This window comes from Dromiciops gliroides, chromosome 3 (genome assembly GCF_019393635.1).
Source record: "Dromiciops gliroides isolate mDroGli1 chromosome 3, mDroGli1.pri, whole genome shotgun sequence".
NCBI lineage: Eukaryota > Metazoa > Chordata > Mammalia > Microbiotheria > Microbiotheriidae > Dromiciops > Dromiciops gliroides.
Window position 1 is genome coordinate 225,027,415 of NC_057863.1, and position 19,165 is coordinate 225,046,579.

General features: G+C 37.6%; 1 protein-coding gene across 1 annotated transcript in view; it reads left to right on the plus strand.

Moving 5' to 3' along the window:
* Positions 1-19,165, plus strand: part of ARHGAP6 (Rho GTPase activating protein 6) — a 670,816-nt gene that overhangs the window by 607,957 nt on the left and 43,694 nt on the right. Inside the window, exons 4-7 of the mRNA XM_043996656.1 lie at positions 8,297-8,553; positions 10,766-10,961; positions 16,604-16,659; positions 18,950-19,100. Of these exons, the coding sequence (XP_043852591.1) occupies positions 8,297-8,553; positions 10,766-10,961; positions 16,604-16,659; positions 18,950-19,100 (660 nt within the window). The remainder of the gene's footprint in view (positions 1-8,296; positions 8,554-10,765; positions 10,962-16,603; positions 16,660-18,949; positions 19,101-19,165) is intronic.

The following is a 19,165-nucleotide window of genomic DNA, read 5'->3' on the forward strand; positions in this document are numbered from 1 at the left end:
AGGTCTAGAGTCAGAAAGACTCATTTTCCTGAGTTCAAATCTGACCTCAGACACTTATTAACTATGTGATCCCAGGCAAGTGGCCTAACCCTGTTTGCCTCAGTTTCCTCATCTGGAAAATGAGCTAGAGAAGGAAACAGCAAACTACTCCCATATCTTTGCCAAGAAAATCCCAAATGGAGTCACAAAGAATTGGACATGACTGAACAACAACAACAAAAACAATGCATTTTTTAAAACAGTAATATTTAACATTACATATGCACAACCTAATATTCAGAATTTGTTGGTTTTGTTATTGACATCATTGGAATTCTACAAGACCTCTGGGAAAAAATTTTTTGTATGTGTTTGTGTGTGTGTACCTGCATTTTAAAAAATATGTATTTTGACAGTGATAAGGATGGAAACATTTTTTTCTTGGTGTCTGCTGAAATGAAAAATAGATATCTTGGCTATGCGTCACTGGAACATCAAAGAAAGATTATTTTGAAAAGTATGAGCATCACTGTAAATCACTAACTTGATTTTTAAAAATGTTATGATGAATCAGATCCCATTTCCATGAGTTCCAATATACTGTCAAAATTATTTTATTGTACCAGAATGAAATTGTAGTGAATATTATTGGGAAATAGTGAACCATCAGCCATAATTTAGAAATCTTCTCATTTTACCAAGATGTTTGTAGCTATGAGATTTGAGCTATGGTGGTAGGCATCTTTATCTTTTTTTACTACACCAATTTGAATACAATCTTCATAGGCCTCATAATGTTTGGGTTTTGTCATTGTTTTATCTAAAATAATAGCTTCTCTAAGACCAGTCCATCAAACATGTTTTCTAGATTAATGACCCCCCTTCCCCAAAGCAGATAGTCTCTTCTAGGAATTTTCTTGCATTTTTATTGTCAAAGCATGTAGAGAAAGGCAAGTGTCATTCATGTATATATTACAACCTTCCATCTCTCAATCAAGCTGCTAACAGAGGTGACCTGCATTCCTTCACCTCATTTCCTCCTTAAGTCAATACATCCTGTTTCCTAAATGAAAAATGCAGTTATTGTTAAAAGCTGACAGCAGTCTCCTGAACTCCCTCCTTCCCTTCTTGCTGCCCTGATTCAGGAAGAGGATGTTGTTGTTCAGTTTTATGGGGAACTAATATTTATCTTATCATTGCATAGATGCCTTTGGTTACTAATTAGAGAAAGCAATGACTTTATATCTGTATTACCATAATAGCATTTTTATTTCAATATACAGAGAGAGTCAATACCTTTCTATAGTCTTATTGCTCATACTGTGAATAGCTTTTACTGGGGAAGGAGGGGGTGGCAGGGTAAAGAGTTTAGTTACCCCTTCCACATCACAACTTTCCACAAATATCATGAGTTGGCATAAGAAATTAAATGGAAATTTGGGGGGAGTTTTGTGGAAGCCACAGACAACATGAAAAAGCCAGCAGACAACAGAGAAAACGTTTAGAAACTCAGAAATGCATAAAATATATGTATAGTATTTTATAATATCAACATATATTATCCTTCAATACTATAATAATTTAGACTTCTTCTCTGGTACCAAGGTAGAGTCAGAAAATTTTACACAGATTTTCCAGATTTCAGGAGCATCATACCCCTAAGACTCACGATGTGGAGGGGATAACTGTATTATGAAAAATCTTTGATATTCATGCTACCCCTATTTTAAGAAGTCTTGGCCTGGGTGGCTAGGTGGCACAGTGGATAAAGCACCAGCCCTGGATTCAGGAGTACCTGAGTTCAAATCCGGCCTCAGACACTTGATACTTACTAGCTGTGTGACCCTGGGCAAATGACTTAACTCTCATTGCCCCACGAAGAAGAAGAAGAAGAAGAAGAAGAAGAAGAAGAAGAAGAAGAAGAAGAAGAAGAAGAAGAAGAAGAAGAAGAAGAAGAAGAAGAAGAAGAAGAAGAAGTAGTAGTAGTCTTGGCCTAGTAGCACTGGCAACATGCTATATGATAGTGATCTCACGTAATGACTTGGATATCAAGTCAAATTCATAGTTATAAGTATCTAGGTTCAAGCCCAACTCTGACATATAATGGTGATGTTATTTGTGGATATATCACTTAACCTCTTGATATAGTCAGACCTTAAGTTCCAGACCTGGGGGAGAGGGAGTTTGCAGAAAAATCACAGGGCAAGTTAAAAAAAAAAGTGTCTCGATACATGTTTCAAGAAACAGACTTGATTTTGATTAGTTGAGTTTACTAAGGATAGTTAGAACTTCTGTTCACACACATAAACTGACTTGGAAAACTGATTGATCAGACGCTTGACAATTTTGAAAAGGACAAATGCGTAACTGATTACTACATAATTGATTGGATTCAACTCCTCCCCATCACTACTATCCCCACCAAGAAGGAAGCAATAGAAAATAGTATGTTTACAGACAGAATAATTTTTTTTTTTTTAGTGAGGCAATTGGGGTTAAGTGACTTGTCCAGGGTCCAGAATAATTTTTAAAGCACAATTTTCACATTTCAGGAAAAATTACTTAAGGAAAATAATAATAATAACAAATAATAGTAATATTTAGATAGTACCTATGTGCCAGGCACTGTGCTAAGCATGTATAAATAATATCTCATTTGATTCTCATAACAACACTGGAGGTAGATGCTATGACTATCCCCATTTTATAGTTAAGGAAACTGGGGCAAACAGAGGTTAAGTGATTTGCTTAAGGTGATACAACTAGACTAAGACTGAATTTCAACACAGGTCTTTGAGACTGCAGGCCTAGCACTCTATCTACTTAGTTGCCTCTGGAGTTCTATTCCTCTCTATTCATATGGATGACAGATTTTTATTTTTAACTACATATGTCACAAGACCAAGCTCTGGCTAATGTCCACAGCTAGGGAAAATGATAACAAAAGTGGTGAATTCTGTTTAAGTTTACTTTTCTCTTTCCAGATATCATTAATTGTTTACTTAACAGAAATCTTCTACCAAGATTTCCATCCTTAAAATGTTGCTGGTAATTTGCTCTCCATTATGAAATATAAAACTTGTGGAATTCCAACATATTCATTGAAATAGGAATAGATTTTCATTTCCCAATAGACGATAATCAGAGCAAAATGACTGTCTTAAATGGCTAGGAAAGTGGACATTTTCATCATACCAAAACAATTTTTTTCACTCGTGCTCTTTGTATATAAACTTTATGCTTACTTGATTCTTCCATCATATATGAGTAATCTGTTTTCTTACTTCTACACAGCACACATATATGCCCCATTCAATAAAGAATACCATACTCACTCCTGTTTTCTTTTCTGTTCTTATCAAGACCATCCTCTCTTCTCCTCTTTACCTATACAAATCACAAACTTTACCCATATTTCAAAATGCAACTCAAGGCCATGAATCCTTTATATCTCCTTACAGACTCCTGAATTTCTTAAACTACATGTCTGAGCCCTTAATTATGGACTGTATTGTACCTTTTCATGAGATGCCAGATCAAGAGCTAGACTTCAAAAACCATCTAAGCTAACCCTCTCATTCAAATCCAGTTCTTCTTACTTTGGATTGTTTAATATATGTCCCATATATTCTCTCCCCAACTTTCTGATGAGCTCCTTAATGCCTCAGACCTTATTTTATTCTTCTATGTTGCCCACAGAATCTAAGTTTAATGGATAATTAATACTTAATAAAATAAAAAAACAAAAAAATTCAAAAGAAAGAAAGAATACTTAATAAGATGACAAATAAAATTAATTAATTTGCATCTTTAAAATTTTTACAGGCTTAAGGATTTGGCCTTCTGCCATGATAGTTACAGTTGATGCAAGTCAAAGAGTTCCTTCCAAACATAGACATTAGGAATTATATCTATTTTTCTGGATTTTCTTTTTCTTGATTTAAATTTAATTACTCAGGAGACAAATCTGCATGGAGATACTCGTTTCCAGATATTTCAGCATCATGCCCCAGTGAGGGTCCCCTCCTGGTTTCTAGCTCCCCTCCATAGATTATCTTCCCCCATTAATATGTAAACAGCTTGAGGGCAAGAGCTCATGAATTTGCATGTCCAACCCTTAGTACATATGTGCCACATAGTAAGCACCTGTGGGGACCAATTTTTAATTGGGGAGTGCTAGCTAAGCGGCTCACTGCAATATTGGGGCAAGGAAGGAGACCGGCAGCCTTCCTCAAAACAGAACAAGATTTATTTTAACAAGAACAAACTTAAAAAAAAAACCACAAACAGGATCAGGAGGGTCAAGGGAAAGGAAATAAAATGGGGAAAGGGAAATTATAATACCTGAAAAAATACTACCACCCAGGAATCAGCTGAAAATACGCAGCAGAACGCCTGTCACTTTCCAGCTTCCACCTAGAATGCCCAATTCTCCTCCCCCAAACCTAGAAACACCCCACACAGCCCCAGCCAATGGGATGGCCGCTCTGACAGTCACGTGACTGCCCTCACTAGGCTTCCAATCATTATAATTTTGCCAGGCCCATGTAGGCATCCGCAAGTGGTGATGACGTGAGGTGCCAGAGCCCTGGCAACGGCTACAACCAGTGGGTGGAGCATCGTGAGATTTGCAGAACCCCAGGCCAGTGCGCAGAGGCATAAAAACCTCAAATAACAATTAATTCTTTACACACCTAATAAATGCTTTAGTTCACTATCTCTATCTCCTTCTTCAGTCTTGACAATAGGGGCAAATAGAAGTACATCCTTCTATTTATTCTATATTATTATGACTTTTTACCAAGAAAACCCCAAATGGAATCACAAAGGGTTAGACATGACTGAAATGACTGAAAAACATTATGACTTTGGCCCATTTCTCTTTGTTCTTAGTAGCTGTGAGAGTCTTTTTAAATTACTTTTTATTTGATAACCCCCAATTTATCCTGTATACATCTTATGTATTCAGTGTTTGCATATTGTTTCCCCCCATTGGACTATAAGCTCCTTGAGAATAGGGACTTTCTTTTGTCTCTTTAAAAAAAAAACAAAAAACTCTGGTACACAGAGTTCAATAAATACTTCTTGACTTGAGTCGATTTATTTGCTAGAATTAGATGTAAGGCACAATTTCACATATGTTACTTTGAATTAATGTGTTTCCATTACCTAATAGGTTCAGAAATACAAGGCCAGCCCTTTAGAAGCTAATTATATCCCTTTAAGCACCATAATTAAAATTCTGCTCCTTGTCACCAGATAAATGTTTTTTTCTGTTAAGGAGTACATGTATATTTTCTTTAAGCTCACACAAATGACAGAATGGGAAAAATAGCATGCAGTCTGGGTAATTATCCTTTTTATCAAAGGTTTAACTAGGACAATGTGACTAAGATTCACGTAAAAGTACCCTTTCTCCAGACAGGTGAAGGAATGTCTTCCCCTAGACCATCCAGAGCCTTTCCTTTTTCCTTCATGCGTCTCCTGTCTGTATCCTGCAATATAACCCTGTTTTCTTGTCTGACTGCAGCTCTCATCATTAGGTCTATTTTACAGATGAGGAAACTGAGGCAAATTTTGGTTAAATGACTTGCCCAGGGTCACACAGCTAGCAAATGTTTGAAGCTAAATTTGAACTCAGATCTTTCTGATTCCTGGCCTGGTACTCTATCCACTGTGCCACCTAATACCATAACATCTCTTATATATCCCCATCTCTCCTCTGATACTACCATCACCCTAGTGTAGACCCTTGTTGATTCATGCTTGCAGTATTACAATAACCTACTGATTGACCTTCCTGTCACAAGTCTCTATAATAAACACCAATCCATTTTCCATTCAGCTGTCCAAGTGATATTGCTAAACAAGAGACTTCATGTCCCAATGCCGGGCATTTTTACTGTCTTTCCTGCCTGGAAAACTCTCCCTACTCATTTCTACCTCCTTGCCTCCTCTAGCTTCCTTCAAGTCTTAGTTAAAATCCTACCTTCTACGGGAAACCTTTCCCAATACCCTTTAATTCTAGTTCCTTCCCTTTATTGATTATTTCAGATTCATCCTGTATATATAACCAATCCTCAACTTTTATGGGGGGGTAATATTCTTAGAAAACTGTGAGAAAGTCAAAAACATGAATATTGATACATTCCACCCAATGGAAAATAGATTAAGTTCTCATAACCACCAAAAAGTATAATCTTTTTCTAGAGATTGCTGAAAATATACTTTTCTCCATTCAGTTCCTTACAACAAAACATTAATTCTGATCATTTGTACTTTTCCCAATACTGTAACCATGAAATAACCCAGGAAATATAGTACCCAAAATAAAACTGGTAACATGCAAAACATTTCTCACTAGTAATTTCCTAGAATTCTGTAACCTTTTATGCTAACATCTCAATTAAAAAATAAAAGAAAACCTTGATTTCAGACAATATTCTATTTTAATTACACATGTACCATAAATACTATACAACAAATAAAATTCTTAAAAAGGAAACTGTTTTGTTAACCTGAATCTTACCTTCCACTGTGTCAGATGTTGATGTTTGGGCATTGTACTGCGCACTAGAGTGCTGTAAGCCTCCCTACTTTGACGAACTCTGAAAACTGAGGGAGAGATTGCTGGGACTGTAGTCACTGCTTTCAGAAGATGCCAAGACTGATGAAGTCTCAATATTGCCTTAGTCCAAAGGACTCGTACTATACTGTGGGTGCATAATTACAAGGCAAAACTTGAGTTTTAGAGGCAAACAATGAAAATATGAAAGAAATGTGCAGGGATCTCTTTATTCTACAATGGTAGGGTAAATAAGACCAGTGATGCACGTGCACGTACATACACACACACACACACACACACACATCTGTTCCACAAACTTATTCAGGCCTCTCATTTTTTTGTCTGCTGTGCATCATCAAGATTGTGTGCAGAACACCAGTGTGAAAGTGAAAATGAGGTCTCTAATAAAACCATAAAGTTAAATAAAAGAATGTTGAGGATTGACTATAGTTTCTTTCTATATAGTCACGTGGATATTTTCTCCCCTATTAGACCGTGAGCTTCTTAAAACAGGGACTGTCTTTTGCCTTTTTATGTCTCCTGGACTTAGCACAGTGCCTGGCCCATAGCTGATGTTAAGTAAATGTTCATTGACTAACTTATTGTTTTAGAAGTTACATAGTTAAGTTCAGAGAAGCTGGCATTCAGCTTTTTTCAGATTTGGAAGGGCCATGGGTGACCCGTAAAAAAAAAAAAAAAAAACCACAAAGTGTCCCTCAGTCCTGTGAGGAACTGTGACAAAATGACAGAAAAGGGACAGAGGATACTAAGGATCACAGAGTTCACACACTATCTATAAATAATTCAACTGTTAATAATCTTAACATGCAATTTCATATACTACTAGGGCAATTGCACAACACCCACATGGGCCATCTTACTGCAGTACTACTAATGCATCATAAGTACCAGAGAGCAAAGAAATAGCAGACTAGTGAACAGATGGCTCATGGGTTCTTCTGAAAGAGGAAAGAAAAGGAGTTGGGGAAGTTTTCAATTCTTTTTTTGTTTGTTTGTTTGGTTTTTTTTTGGCAGGGCAATGAGGGTGAAGTGACTTTCCTAGGGTCACAAAGCTAGTAAGTGTCAAGTGTCTGAGGCTGGATTTGAACTCAGGTCCTCCGGATTCCAGGACCAGTGCTTTATCCACTGTGCCACTAGCTGCCCCTGGGAAGTTTTCATTGTCCTTCCGTAGATAACAAGAAATGCCATTTCTTGGGACATTTGATCTTCCAAGTGCCAGTAAGGATGGGTTCAAATCCAGCGTCAGAAATGTACCAGCTGTGTGACCCTGGGCAAGTCACTTCACTCTATTTGCCTCAGTTTACCCATATGTAAAATGAGTTGGAGAAATGGCAAACCACTCCAATATCTTTGCCAAGAAAACTCAAAATGGGGTCATATAGAGTCAGACACATCTAAAAAGACTCAATAACAACAAATGTGCAAAGCATTCTACCAGGTAAGCTAAACATAAACATACAAACAAAATAGTCTTTCCCATCAAGGAACTCATACACTACTAGAGAATGGGGTAAGAGAATATGTCAAATACACAAGTCTTATGGTATGAGGGTCAACAAAGAAATTTAAAGGAATTAGAAAAATTTGAGGGAGGAGGAAAGACCTTCAAATGGAAATTTAAAATTTTCATTGGAATTTTTCTACCTTGGGAAAGTTGGTCTGAAAAAAAAAGAATTGATGTGTATTCAGTTTTTGTTTTTATATTGAAATCCTCTTCTTTAATTCCAGAATTTATACCCCAGGCTTTTGGAATGCCATTATCCCAAGTGATTGCTAATGACCGGGCCTACAAACTAAAACAGGACTCTCAGAGAGAGGAGCAAAAAGATGCATCGGATTTTGTAGCTTCACTTTTGCCATTTGGAAGCAAGAAACAAAACAAAGAACTCTCAAGCAGTAACTCATCTCTTAGCTCAACCTCAGAAACACCAAATGAGTCAACATCCCCTAACACTCCAGAACCGGCTCCACGTGCCAGGAGGAGGGTAAGCTTGCCTTTATTCAACTGTCATGCCTACTTACCAATGTGTAGATGTTAAGTAAACTAAAGAACAAGATACAATCCTACATGGAATCTAAAAGTTTAGCTCTTGCCCATATGGCAGGAAACTATTAGCATAATTTAATGAAAAGAGACCTCCTGGGTCATCGATCGTGGGACTATTGAGGTCAGAGTTGGAAAGGCCGTTGGAGATCATTGAATCCAGTTTTTTCAAATTTCTGATGAGGAAATTGTGGCCTAGAGAGGTCATGTGACTTGCTAAAGGGTCACCTAGCTAGTAAGTAGCTATCCATAGGCCTTTGAACTCCAATTACAATTATTTTCCATCATCTCAATTAGGAATCAAAAGACCAGAATTCAAGTCTCAACCAAGATTTTTCTTCCTTATGTGTCATTTCTATGCCCCAGTTCTTTATTTTTTAAAAGGGGATAATAATTCCTCTACCTTCATAGAGTGATTATGAGAAAAATACTTTGTAAGCAGTATTTTGTGATATTATTGGTAGTTCATTATAGAATTAAATAGGTTCATAGTTCTCATTAGCATGACTTTATAATTGAAATAACAACAGTCCTTATCTACCTAAAGAAAGGGTTTTTGTAGGTTTTTTCCTAATCAAATTTTGCTATTAAGCAATTATAAATATTTTTTTAATTCAAGAGGAAGGTTTTGCAACCAACCTTGTTGATTATTGGCCAGGCTAGGCAATAAATCATATCCAAACTGTTCTAGCCATTTGAGCTAACAATATACCTCTTTTTATAGATCTTATAATGTAGTGGTATCAAAGTCAAGTAGAAAAAAAGGGGCCATTAAACTGTACATAAGGATCCCTGTGAGAGCGTATTGACTTAAAAAACTACACATTAACATTATCTATGTTTTATTGTATTTTTATTTAGTTTGTTAAATACTCCCCAATTACAATTTAATTTGGTTCAGGCACTTAGGAATGTTGTGGGCCACATGGGACCCATGGACTACTTGTGACACCTTTGTTCTAATTAGTGGTTTCAAGACTAATGGACAAGGTTATCCTTGGTTTTTAGTCCTTTACTCACTCTACACAGCATTCTCCTCAATGTTCTACCCATTAGATTTCATGTGCCTAAATAAGCACCCACCAGAAATAAATATGGGCAGCTAGATGGTGTGGTGAATAAAGCACTGGCCCTGGAGTCAAGAAGACCTGAGTTCAAATTCAGCCTCAGATACTGGATGACCCTGGACAAGTCACTTAACCCTGCTTGCCTCACTTTTCTCTTCTATAAGATGAGCTAGAGAAAGAATTAGCAAACCACTCTAGTATCTTTGCCAAGAAAACCCCAAATGGGATCACAGAGAGTCAGACATGACTAAAATAAACTCAACAGCAACAGCAATAACAACAAATATATAGGTGCCAACTCTCCCAAGACCTGCTACTTAATAATAATAATAATAAATAGCAGATAATGTGTATATAGCACATACTGTGTGCCAGGCACACAGTACCTCATAAATATTATTTCATTTGATCTTCACACCAACCCTAGAAGGCAAGTGCTATTATTATCCCCATTTTTGCAAATGAGGAAACTGAGACAGAGGTTAAGTTACTTGCCCAAAGTCACAAAGCTGACTCTAGACACCATTTTCTATCTATAGTCACTACCAAGATGCTCCTATATTTAATGAGAAGGGATGAAATCATAGATCAGTCCTTATTCTTATTTCAGATTTAAGGAATTATTCTCATTGCCTTTTAAAATTTAACTTTATGAAGAATCTAACTTCTTAAATGTCTTATGAGATTCCTTTGACTTGATTCTATTTGTTGATGTTTTTCTTACATAAATTTGGTGGGCAAGTCAAAACGCTTGAATTGCTTTCTCATCTCTTCTCCCTTTGGAAAATGCGGTCTCTTGTTAAAATTGCATGTAGCATGACGTTATCTCTCTACCCCTTCTTTGTGGTAGGTTGGTGACTTTTTCCAAAGGCCTTTAAGAAAGCATTTTCCCTTATATTACTGCAGTATGCAAACAACCTAATTAAATCAAACAGAGTTATTTCAAGTTGCATATCAACAGTTGTGAGCAAAAATATTTACTTGATGTGATCTGGAGGGTGGTTTTTTTTTTTTAATTTTTTCCATCTGTACTGATTGCATATGTATGTGTGTCTGTGTCTGTGTGTGTCTGTGTGTACTTTACAGGGTGCAATGTCTGTGGACTCTATTACAGATCTGGATGACAATCAGTCTCGACTACTAGAAGCATTACAACTGTCTTTGCCAGCTGAGGTTCAAAACAAAAAAGAAAAAGCAAGAGATAAGAAACTGAGTCTAAACCCTATTTACAGACAGGTTCCCAGACTTGTGGACAGCTGTTGCCAGCATTTAGAAAAACATGGTAAGTGACCTTCCATATCAATATCTGATAAAGGATAAACGGCATTCATGTGAAAACTCCATTGACCCTACCCAGGCTGCTTTTGAAATTTGCAATAATTTGAACAGACTCTGGCTTAGTTATTTTCGTGCTGAAGAAACTTTACCATGTAAAGAAATATTTTTTTTCCAAACAACTTAAAAGGGTGGCCAAGATTTCAAGGTAAAGTCAGTAATATAGTTAGAGAAAATAAATTGATGTGCTACAAATCATTCAGACTAGGGGGGCAGCTCAGTGGCGCAATAGATAAAGCGCCAGCCCAGGATTCAGGAGGACCTGATTTCAAATACAACCTCAGACACTTGACACTTACTAGCTGTGTGACCCTGGGCAAGTCACTTTACCCTCATTGTCCTGCAAAAGAAAATAAAAAAGAAAAAATGTCTTATTTTTTCAAGTTTTTCACTCACCTTGATTGGTTCTTCCCCACATTTGTCTGACTTGATCAATTTTACTGTAGATATAGTTTAAAACATACTTTTACATGCCTCAAAATTTAGAAGAAAGTAAATGTTCCAGTCTTTTAAAATTAGCTCATTATATTTGGAGATCATTATGCAACTATGTCTTTATAGAATACATTGGCAATACTTAATGAAATTAATCATTTCACATTACATGTTTTATAGAAGACAAAAATGGAAATTGGAGAATTTGGGGAATGTGGACTTTTTATTTGCCTCTAGAATAGTATCTATTCTAAAATGATCATCACAACTGAAGAATTCAGTAGCCTAGATTAGGTTAATTCTGTTCATTCAACAAAGATTGATGTGCCAGAGATTGTGCTAGATCCTAGGATTACAAAAACAACCAAATCCTCCCTATCATTTCCCTGAATCCTTTGAAACCTGTTCTCCGAACATCTAGGATTATACTCAGTTGTCTTATCCTTCTGTATAACAAACTCCTTGATGAAGTACTCGCTTGCCTCCAAGGCTTAGCCATTTCTATTTCAGCAACCATTCTTTCCTCCTTATTGGTTAGAATGAAGTCCAATATCCCAATTCCCCTCTTCATTCCTTCCACTTTTTGAAGGATGAAATTATGCTTAAAGCAAATTACAATTTTCTCAGTTGCTCTGCCTCTGGCTATGAGGCAGCTACAGTAGATGCTTGCATAGTTAAAAGGACTTTTTCACTGTAATACCTTCTTCTCTGCCAAGTTTGTGCTCTGTTTCCCAAACTCCTCATCTAATTCGTCCTGTCCAAGTAGTCTGCTGTCCACAATAATATACCCTCTGTTTCTCCCTCCTGTAATCCTCACCAAAATTTCTCCACAATTATTTCAAGTGAAGAGCACAATTACATTTTTTAAATGTTTGACTTAAAAATCTTACGAATGGCTATCAAAAATCCTTAAAACCTCACACAAACTAATTTAACCTATAAAATTTCTATCAGTTCCACTTGTTTATATATGTCTTCTGTATCAATCTAAGCTGACATAACATGATTATGACATAATTATGTTCAATTCTTAAGGATCTACTAGGTTGCAGGCACTGTGCCTTTTCTGCCTTTGGTTAATAAACTCTTCATTCTCCCCAAACATAAATTCCAGTGGAGAACAAAATGCAAAGAAAGCCAAACTAAATGATACCACAGTTTTTATATTCAACATCCAATTCTCTGGTTATGTGTCCCAACTACTTTTGTTTTTCTGGCTGGTTTAGAGATATCTTTTCATTTTTTTAGACTAAAATAGAGAAGAGTAGAGACACAGAAATCTGGGAGAGAAAAAATAATTCTATATTATACATATATGTATGTACTTACATACATATATTGAAATATGAGTGTGTTGTTATTTGCATTTCTTTGGTTGGCTTATGTTTTCTTTGATGCAAGTCTATTTTCATTGTTCTGAGTCGAATACTGACTCCATAGAATATTCCTTATCTTTGATGCATATCACATTAGAAAAGGAGTCTCTAATAAGCAAAAGAACAAACAAGATTTGGGAGTATTAACGCAGAACCAAATAAATTAAAATGGCATGAGTGATTTTAATATTGCCAATGCCACTAAAGCCCTGCTCCATTGCCTCATCTGTGCTGTGGAAAGGCCCTAGGATTCTTGATGTCTGTACCAGATCTAGTAAATTCTACCAAGTTGGAGATGTTGGAAGTAGGGACCTGCTTATACATAGTGTCTATCGTGCAAGGATCAGTCTTCCCAAGTTCAGAGAGGTTCATTATCAGAAAGTTGGCCAAGGAGCAATAAGGAATTGGTTTCAACAAGTCTTAAAGACCTGCTTGAGGTAGAAAGGGTTGGCTCCTTGAAGTACAGAAGTAATGTCCTAGTAGAAACAATAGGTAGGAAGTGATGTTTTGCCATAGCTATTTTGTCAAGCATACTTAGTCAAGTAATGAAATCAAATGAATGACCTCATATTGAGAATTATGTCAAACTATGGAAAGAAAACAGTAGTCAGTAGTTAAGGTAGCGTATTTTGTGATAAAATGGGTAGGACAGAGGTAAAAACAAGGAAGAAAACGGTCATAAAGAACTTAGGTTATAAAGTTACAAGATAAATATTATTAATTCTCAAACCCACTGGACCAGTGGCTTGGTTTCCATTCTTGTCAAGCAATTCATAAAAAGCCAGTCTCATTACTGTATCCTTAACTCACTTTTACCACTACTTATCCTGAGTTCAGATCAGTCAGTCCCTCAATACAATATATTAGGCACTTACCTATGTAACAGAAGCCAACTAGATAACTCAGTGGATAGAGTACTGAGCCTGGAGTCAGGAATCTGAGCCTGAGTTCAGATTCAGCCTCTGACATTCACTAGATGTGTGACCTTGGGCAAATCAGTAAACCTCTGTTTGCCTCAATCCACTGGAGAAGGAAATGGCAAACCACTTCAGTATCTTTGTCATGAAGACCCCATACAGGGTCACAAAGAGTAAGATGTAATTGAGCAACAACTACAGTAACAATCTATGTACCAGGTCCTAGTACTATGTTCTGGTAATATACAGAATGGCAAATATAGTCTCTGCCCTCAATAGTCTTACATGCTAATGGGGAGAGACAAAATGTAAACAAATAAGTGCATACAAAAAACATGGAGAGTAGACAAAGGTAATACAACATAGAATAGTCTCAGATGATGAGGTACTCTGGCTGAGTAAATCAAGAAAGGCTTCTTCAGAAGGTGGGATTCGAGCTGAGTCTTGAAAGAAGCTAAGAAGGCTAAGAAGTGGAGATGAGAGAGAACATTCCAGGCATAGTCACCTATGAATCCCTGGTCAACTATGGTAAAAGTAACTTGGAACTTCTTATCCATGCAAGACTGTTACTCCCTACCTGTAAAGAAACTAAAACAATGTGTCATTTACTTTGAGGTTACTTTCTGGCATCCTTCAATAAAATGCCGATTCCAATTTACCTTCTACCTTTTACTATCCACGTAACTTGGGGCAGATTGCTGGGCCACATTGTCCTCATTTATAAAATGAGGAGATGGGGGGCAGCTAGGTGGTGCAGTAGATAGAGCACCGGCCCTGAATTCAGAGGACCTGAGTTCAAATATGGCCTCAGGCACTTGACATGTTCTAGCTGTGTGACCCTGGCCAAGTCACTTAACCCTCATTGCCACACCAAAAAAAAAAAAAAATGAGGAGATGGGACTAAATGGCCTTTTGAAGTCCCTTCCAGTACTAGACCAGTGATCCAACATAGGACTCAGTCTAAAACAAAAAATGGAAGGAAGAAAGGAAGAAGAAAGGGAATGAAGGAAGTAGGAAGGGAGGAAGGAGGGAAGAAAGGCAAGCAGGCAGGCAGGGAGGAAGGAATTTTTTTTTTTTTAGTGAGACAATTGGGGTTAAGTGACTTGCCCAGGGTCACACAGCTAGTAAGTGTTGTAACGATTGGAATGACGCTACCTACTGGAGACTTACTGTAGAAGAGTTCCACCCATGAAGTGAAGGTCTTTGAGGGCAAGACCAGGAATCTTTTCTTTGGTGTCAGGAAGTGATGCAGGCTAGTGGGAGGAGGAAGGAAGAGACTGGCGCTCGGTCTCACGCTCTTTCCTGGGGATTCTGGCAGAGAAGGGAGCTAGAAATGTGCTCTTCCTTTAATAGATAGATGAATGTAGGCCTTTTTCTCTCTTTACCAAATTCTTATTCTCCTTAATAAATGCTTAAAAGCCTAACTCTTGCTAAAGCTTATAATTTATTGGCGACCATTCATTAGATATTTTAGACAGAATAGCTAGAATTTTAGCCCTTAACAGTGTTAAGTGTCTGAGGCCAGATTTGAACTCAGGTACTCCTGACTCCAGGGCCAGTACTCCATCCACTGTGCCACCTAGCTGCCCCGGGAGGAAGGAACTTAAAAAGGAATAAGAGAGAGGGAGAAGGGAAGAAGGGAGAGAGGGAAGGAAGGAAGGAAGGAAGGAAGGAAGGAAGGAAGGAAGGAAGGAAGGAAGGAAGGAAGGAAGGAAGGAAGGAAGGAAGGAAGGAAAGAAAGAAAGAAAGAAGTTAAAAAGAGAGGGAGAAGGGAAGAAGGGAGAGAGGGAAGGAAGGAAGGAAAGAGGACAAAAAGGAAGAATGGAAGTAGGGAGGGAGGGAAGGAGGAAGGGAGGAAGGAGAGAAAGAAAACTGCAGTCACCCTGCATTTTACAAAATCCATGTACTAATAGTTTATATGCTCTTCACATAGGAGAGCCCCTCCAGCTCTCACTCAATTCTGAGCATTCCATAACCACTTAATAAGCAACCATTATATATAAGTTGAAAATCTGCAGATTGGGATCAAGTTCAACCTATAGACACATAATGTCTGTTTGACCCTGGGCAGGACATTTAACCTGTCAATTGCCCAGGAAATTTTCTCAGGAACATAAATTAGAAAGCAATTGTTGATCCGCATTGATAGAGGGAGTTTGCTCATTGAAAGAATTGAAAGCTTTGCTCTGGAGTTTTATTTATGGTTAAGAGCTTGGTTGTTTTAATACTCTACCATATCAAATTGGAAGCAGCCAACTAGAAGTTAGAAGTGGGAACTGAATGGATTATTACATTTAAAAGTTGGAAGAGTCCTTAGATACCATCTGCCCCATGGTTCTTATTTTTCAGAAGAAACAGAGGCTTAAATAAAAAGGTTGAGCAATTTTGTCAGGGCTAAGCTAGCCTGTGGGAGAAGCATTCTCTTAGGAACAGAAGAAAAGAAGCTAGCTGACCTCCTGACCATAAAGGACAAGACAAAGAAAAAACAAAAAACAAAAAACAAAAAACAAAAAACCCTGGATAATCATAATGATGACACTGAGTCATCAAGAAAAGGTTCCTTGGGGCAGTTAGGTGGCACAGTGGATAGAGCACCGGCCCTGAAGTCAGGAGGATCTGAGTTCAAATTTGGTCTCAGACACTTGACACCCTGGGCAAGTCACTTAAACCCCAATTGCCTCACAGAAAAAAAAAAAAAAAGAAAGAAAGAAAAGAAAAGGTTCCTTATGGTTTGTTTAAGCAAAGAAACATTAAAGCATCTTAGATAGTTTTTCATTAAAATATTAAAAATGTTTAAAGGTTATAATAAAGTTCAGTTACATGGATAATGAGCTTATTTACTTTATGTGTTGCATTTGCAGGTCTCCAGACAGTGGGAATATTCCGAGTTGGAAGCTCAAAAAAAAGAGTAAGACAGGTAAGAGGGGAAAAAAACAACAACTCAAATGCCTTTTCCATTTGAGTTTAATATCAGTACAACTTGGGTACTTTGTCCAGTGCTATTCATCCATTCAATGATCATTTGTCAAAGATCTGTTATGTAATAGGCATTAAGCTACGTGATAAAGGAAAGAGAAAGCACATTTATATAAGGCCTACACTGTGCCAGACATTGGGCTAAGTACTTTAAAAATATAATCTCATTTTAGACTCATAACAATCCTGGAAAGTAGGTGCTATTATTTTATTTTATCTTCATTTTATAGTTGAAGAAACTGAGGCAAACAGGATTGAGTGACTTGCTCAGGGTCACACAGCTAGTGAGTATCTGAGGCCAGATTTGAACTTGGGTTTTTCTGATTCCAAATCTATGCTATATCCACTCTACCACCTTGCTGAGGATATAAAGGCAAAAGAAAAATTTTGCCTCTACCTTCAAGGAATTTTAATTTTATCAGGAGAAACAATAGGTTATTTGTAAATATATAGTAAGTATTACTTTAAATCTGGAAATTTACAGGAAAATAAATACAAAATACATTCAAACTTTTTGGGGGTGAGGAGAAAGCTAGCGACTGGGAAAATCGGGAAAGGCCTCCTACTGAAGGTAGTTTAGTAGTATACCACCAGCTCCTATTTCTATTCTCCTTTCAATTTTACAGTGTTTTTTCTTTCCCCAAGACAACCGTGTAGAGAATATAGTGCAAATCTCATTATCCCACTTCTACAAATGAGGAAACTCATCTTGATGCAGCAACATTCTTGCAAATAAAGCTGGTTGTTTGCATGTCTTTTCAGTTGTGAGGTAGTGTTTGAGAAGACAGCAGTGCCTATCCATGGCTTTGTGATAAAAGAGATGAAACTGTGAGGGGATAGTTCATTTGTTGTTAAAAGGAAATTTCAAGTAATGCCCTCCTTTTGTTTGACCCAAATGGAAAAAAGGGGTTCCAGCTAGTGTTTTTTTTAAAAAAAGGTCAAATTTAATAGAATTGAAGAAATTACATTTCATTTATAATACCTGATGCTGCCTTGGGTAAACGTCCATTCACTTATCTGTATTGTTAAGGTTAAAGGGGATTTCAAAAGACTTTGGCTTGCTCAAAGGCAGAGGCTTAATATGCCCCAGGTCATCCAGAGTAGCAAATGCTATTTAAAAACACATTTTGCCATCACTCTCATCTTCCCTAAGATTTCTTCCATGACACTTCCCTCTTTGTTTAAAGACCTTACAGATAATAAGATTGTCTACAGTCTGAGGAATCATGTAGAAAAGGCAAGGTACTTGAAGGTGAAAGATGGAAGGAAGGGAAGGAGAGGAGGAAGGAAGGAAGGAAGGAAGGAAGGAAGGAAGGAAGGAAGGAAGGAAGGAAGGAAGGAAGGAAGGAAGGAAGGAAGGAAGGAAGGAAGGAAGGAAGGAAGGAAGGAAGGAAGGGAGGGAGGGAAGAAGACTAGAAAATATTGGGATAATTTTTCAAAAAGGGAGAAAATGATAGTTTCTCAAAACTATAAATCAGTGAACTTGCCCTAGCTACACAATTATTAATAGCAGAGCTAGTATTTGAATCCAAGACTTCTAACTCCAAATCCCCTGCTTTTAAAAGTGTATTTGTTTTTGTTTCACCATGCTTCTCCTCAAATTGTCATCTTTTTGAAGATTAGGACTGGGATGAAATGTCCCTGGGGTAAGGCACAAGGTTGGACATTATGGTTCAGCTACCCATAGTACATGCCTTAAAAAGTACCTTTCTGCCTTAAAAAGTACCTTAAAGGGCTCTAAAGATGCCTCCACCTGCATTGGCTCCAGATCATTCACTTTAGCAACCCTTGTAATTCTGTCTGAGGGAGAAGTGTCTCTAGTCAATCATCTGCCCACCTCCTGTGGGTGTCTGGTTAGCCAGGGGAGATTGCTAAAGATCTTCATAAACTGTTTGCCCATAGTCCTGTCAACCTTGACCTCCTTACCTAGATTTAGCTGGAGCCTACAAAAGAATCATTTAGTCATCTCATTGCAGCCTATTAGTGGCCTAATACCAGAATATTGTGGGATCCCTGGCTACCTGACCTTTTTTATAGGAACTGAAGGGTAATCTCAACCAGCTAGAGGGAATGTGACATCTTGTTGGCCTGACCCAGGCTCTAGTTAGGGAAGCCCACAGTGATATCTCCACTCTGAGCATAGCATTTCAAAGGGCTGACCACCTACCTAATCCTTGTAACAGAAGCTCAGTGTTCTGATACAACTGTCCTTTGCACCCTTGTTTCTCCAGTTACGTGAGGAATTTGACCGTGGTGTTGATGTTTCATTGGAAGAGGAACATAGCGTCCATGATGTGGCCGCATTGCTCAAAGAATTTTTAAGGGACATGCCAGATCCCCTTCTCACCAGGGAACTCTATACTGCCTTCATCAATACTATCTGTAAGTCTCAGGCCTCATTTGGGAAAGGATGGAAAAATACCTGTGAAGTGTACAAATGTCTCACT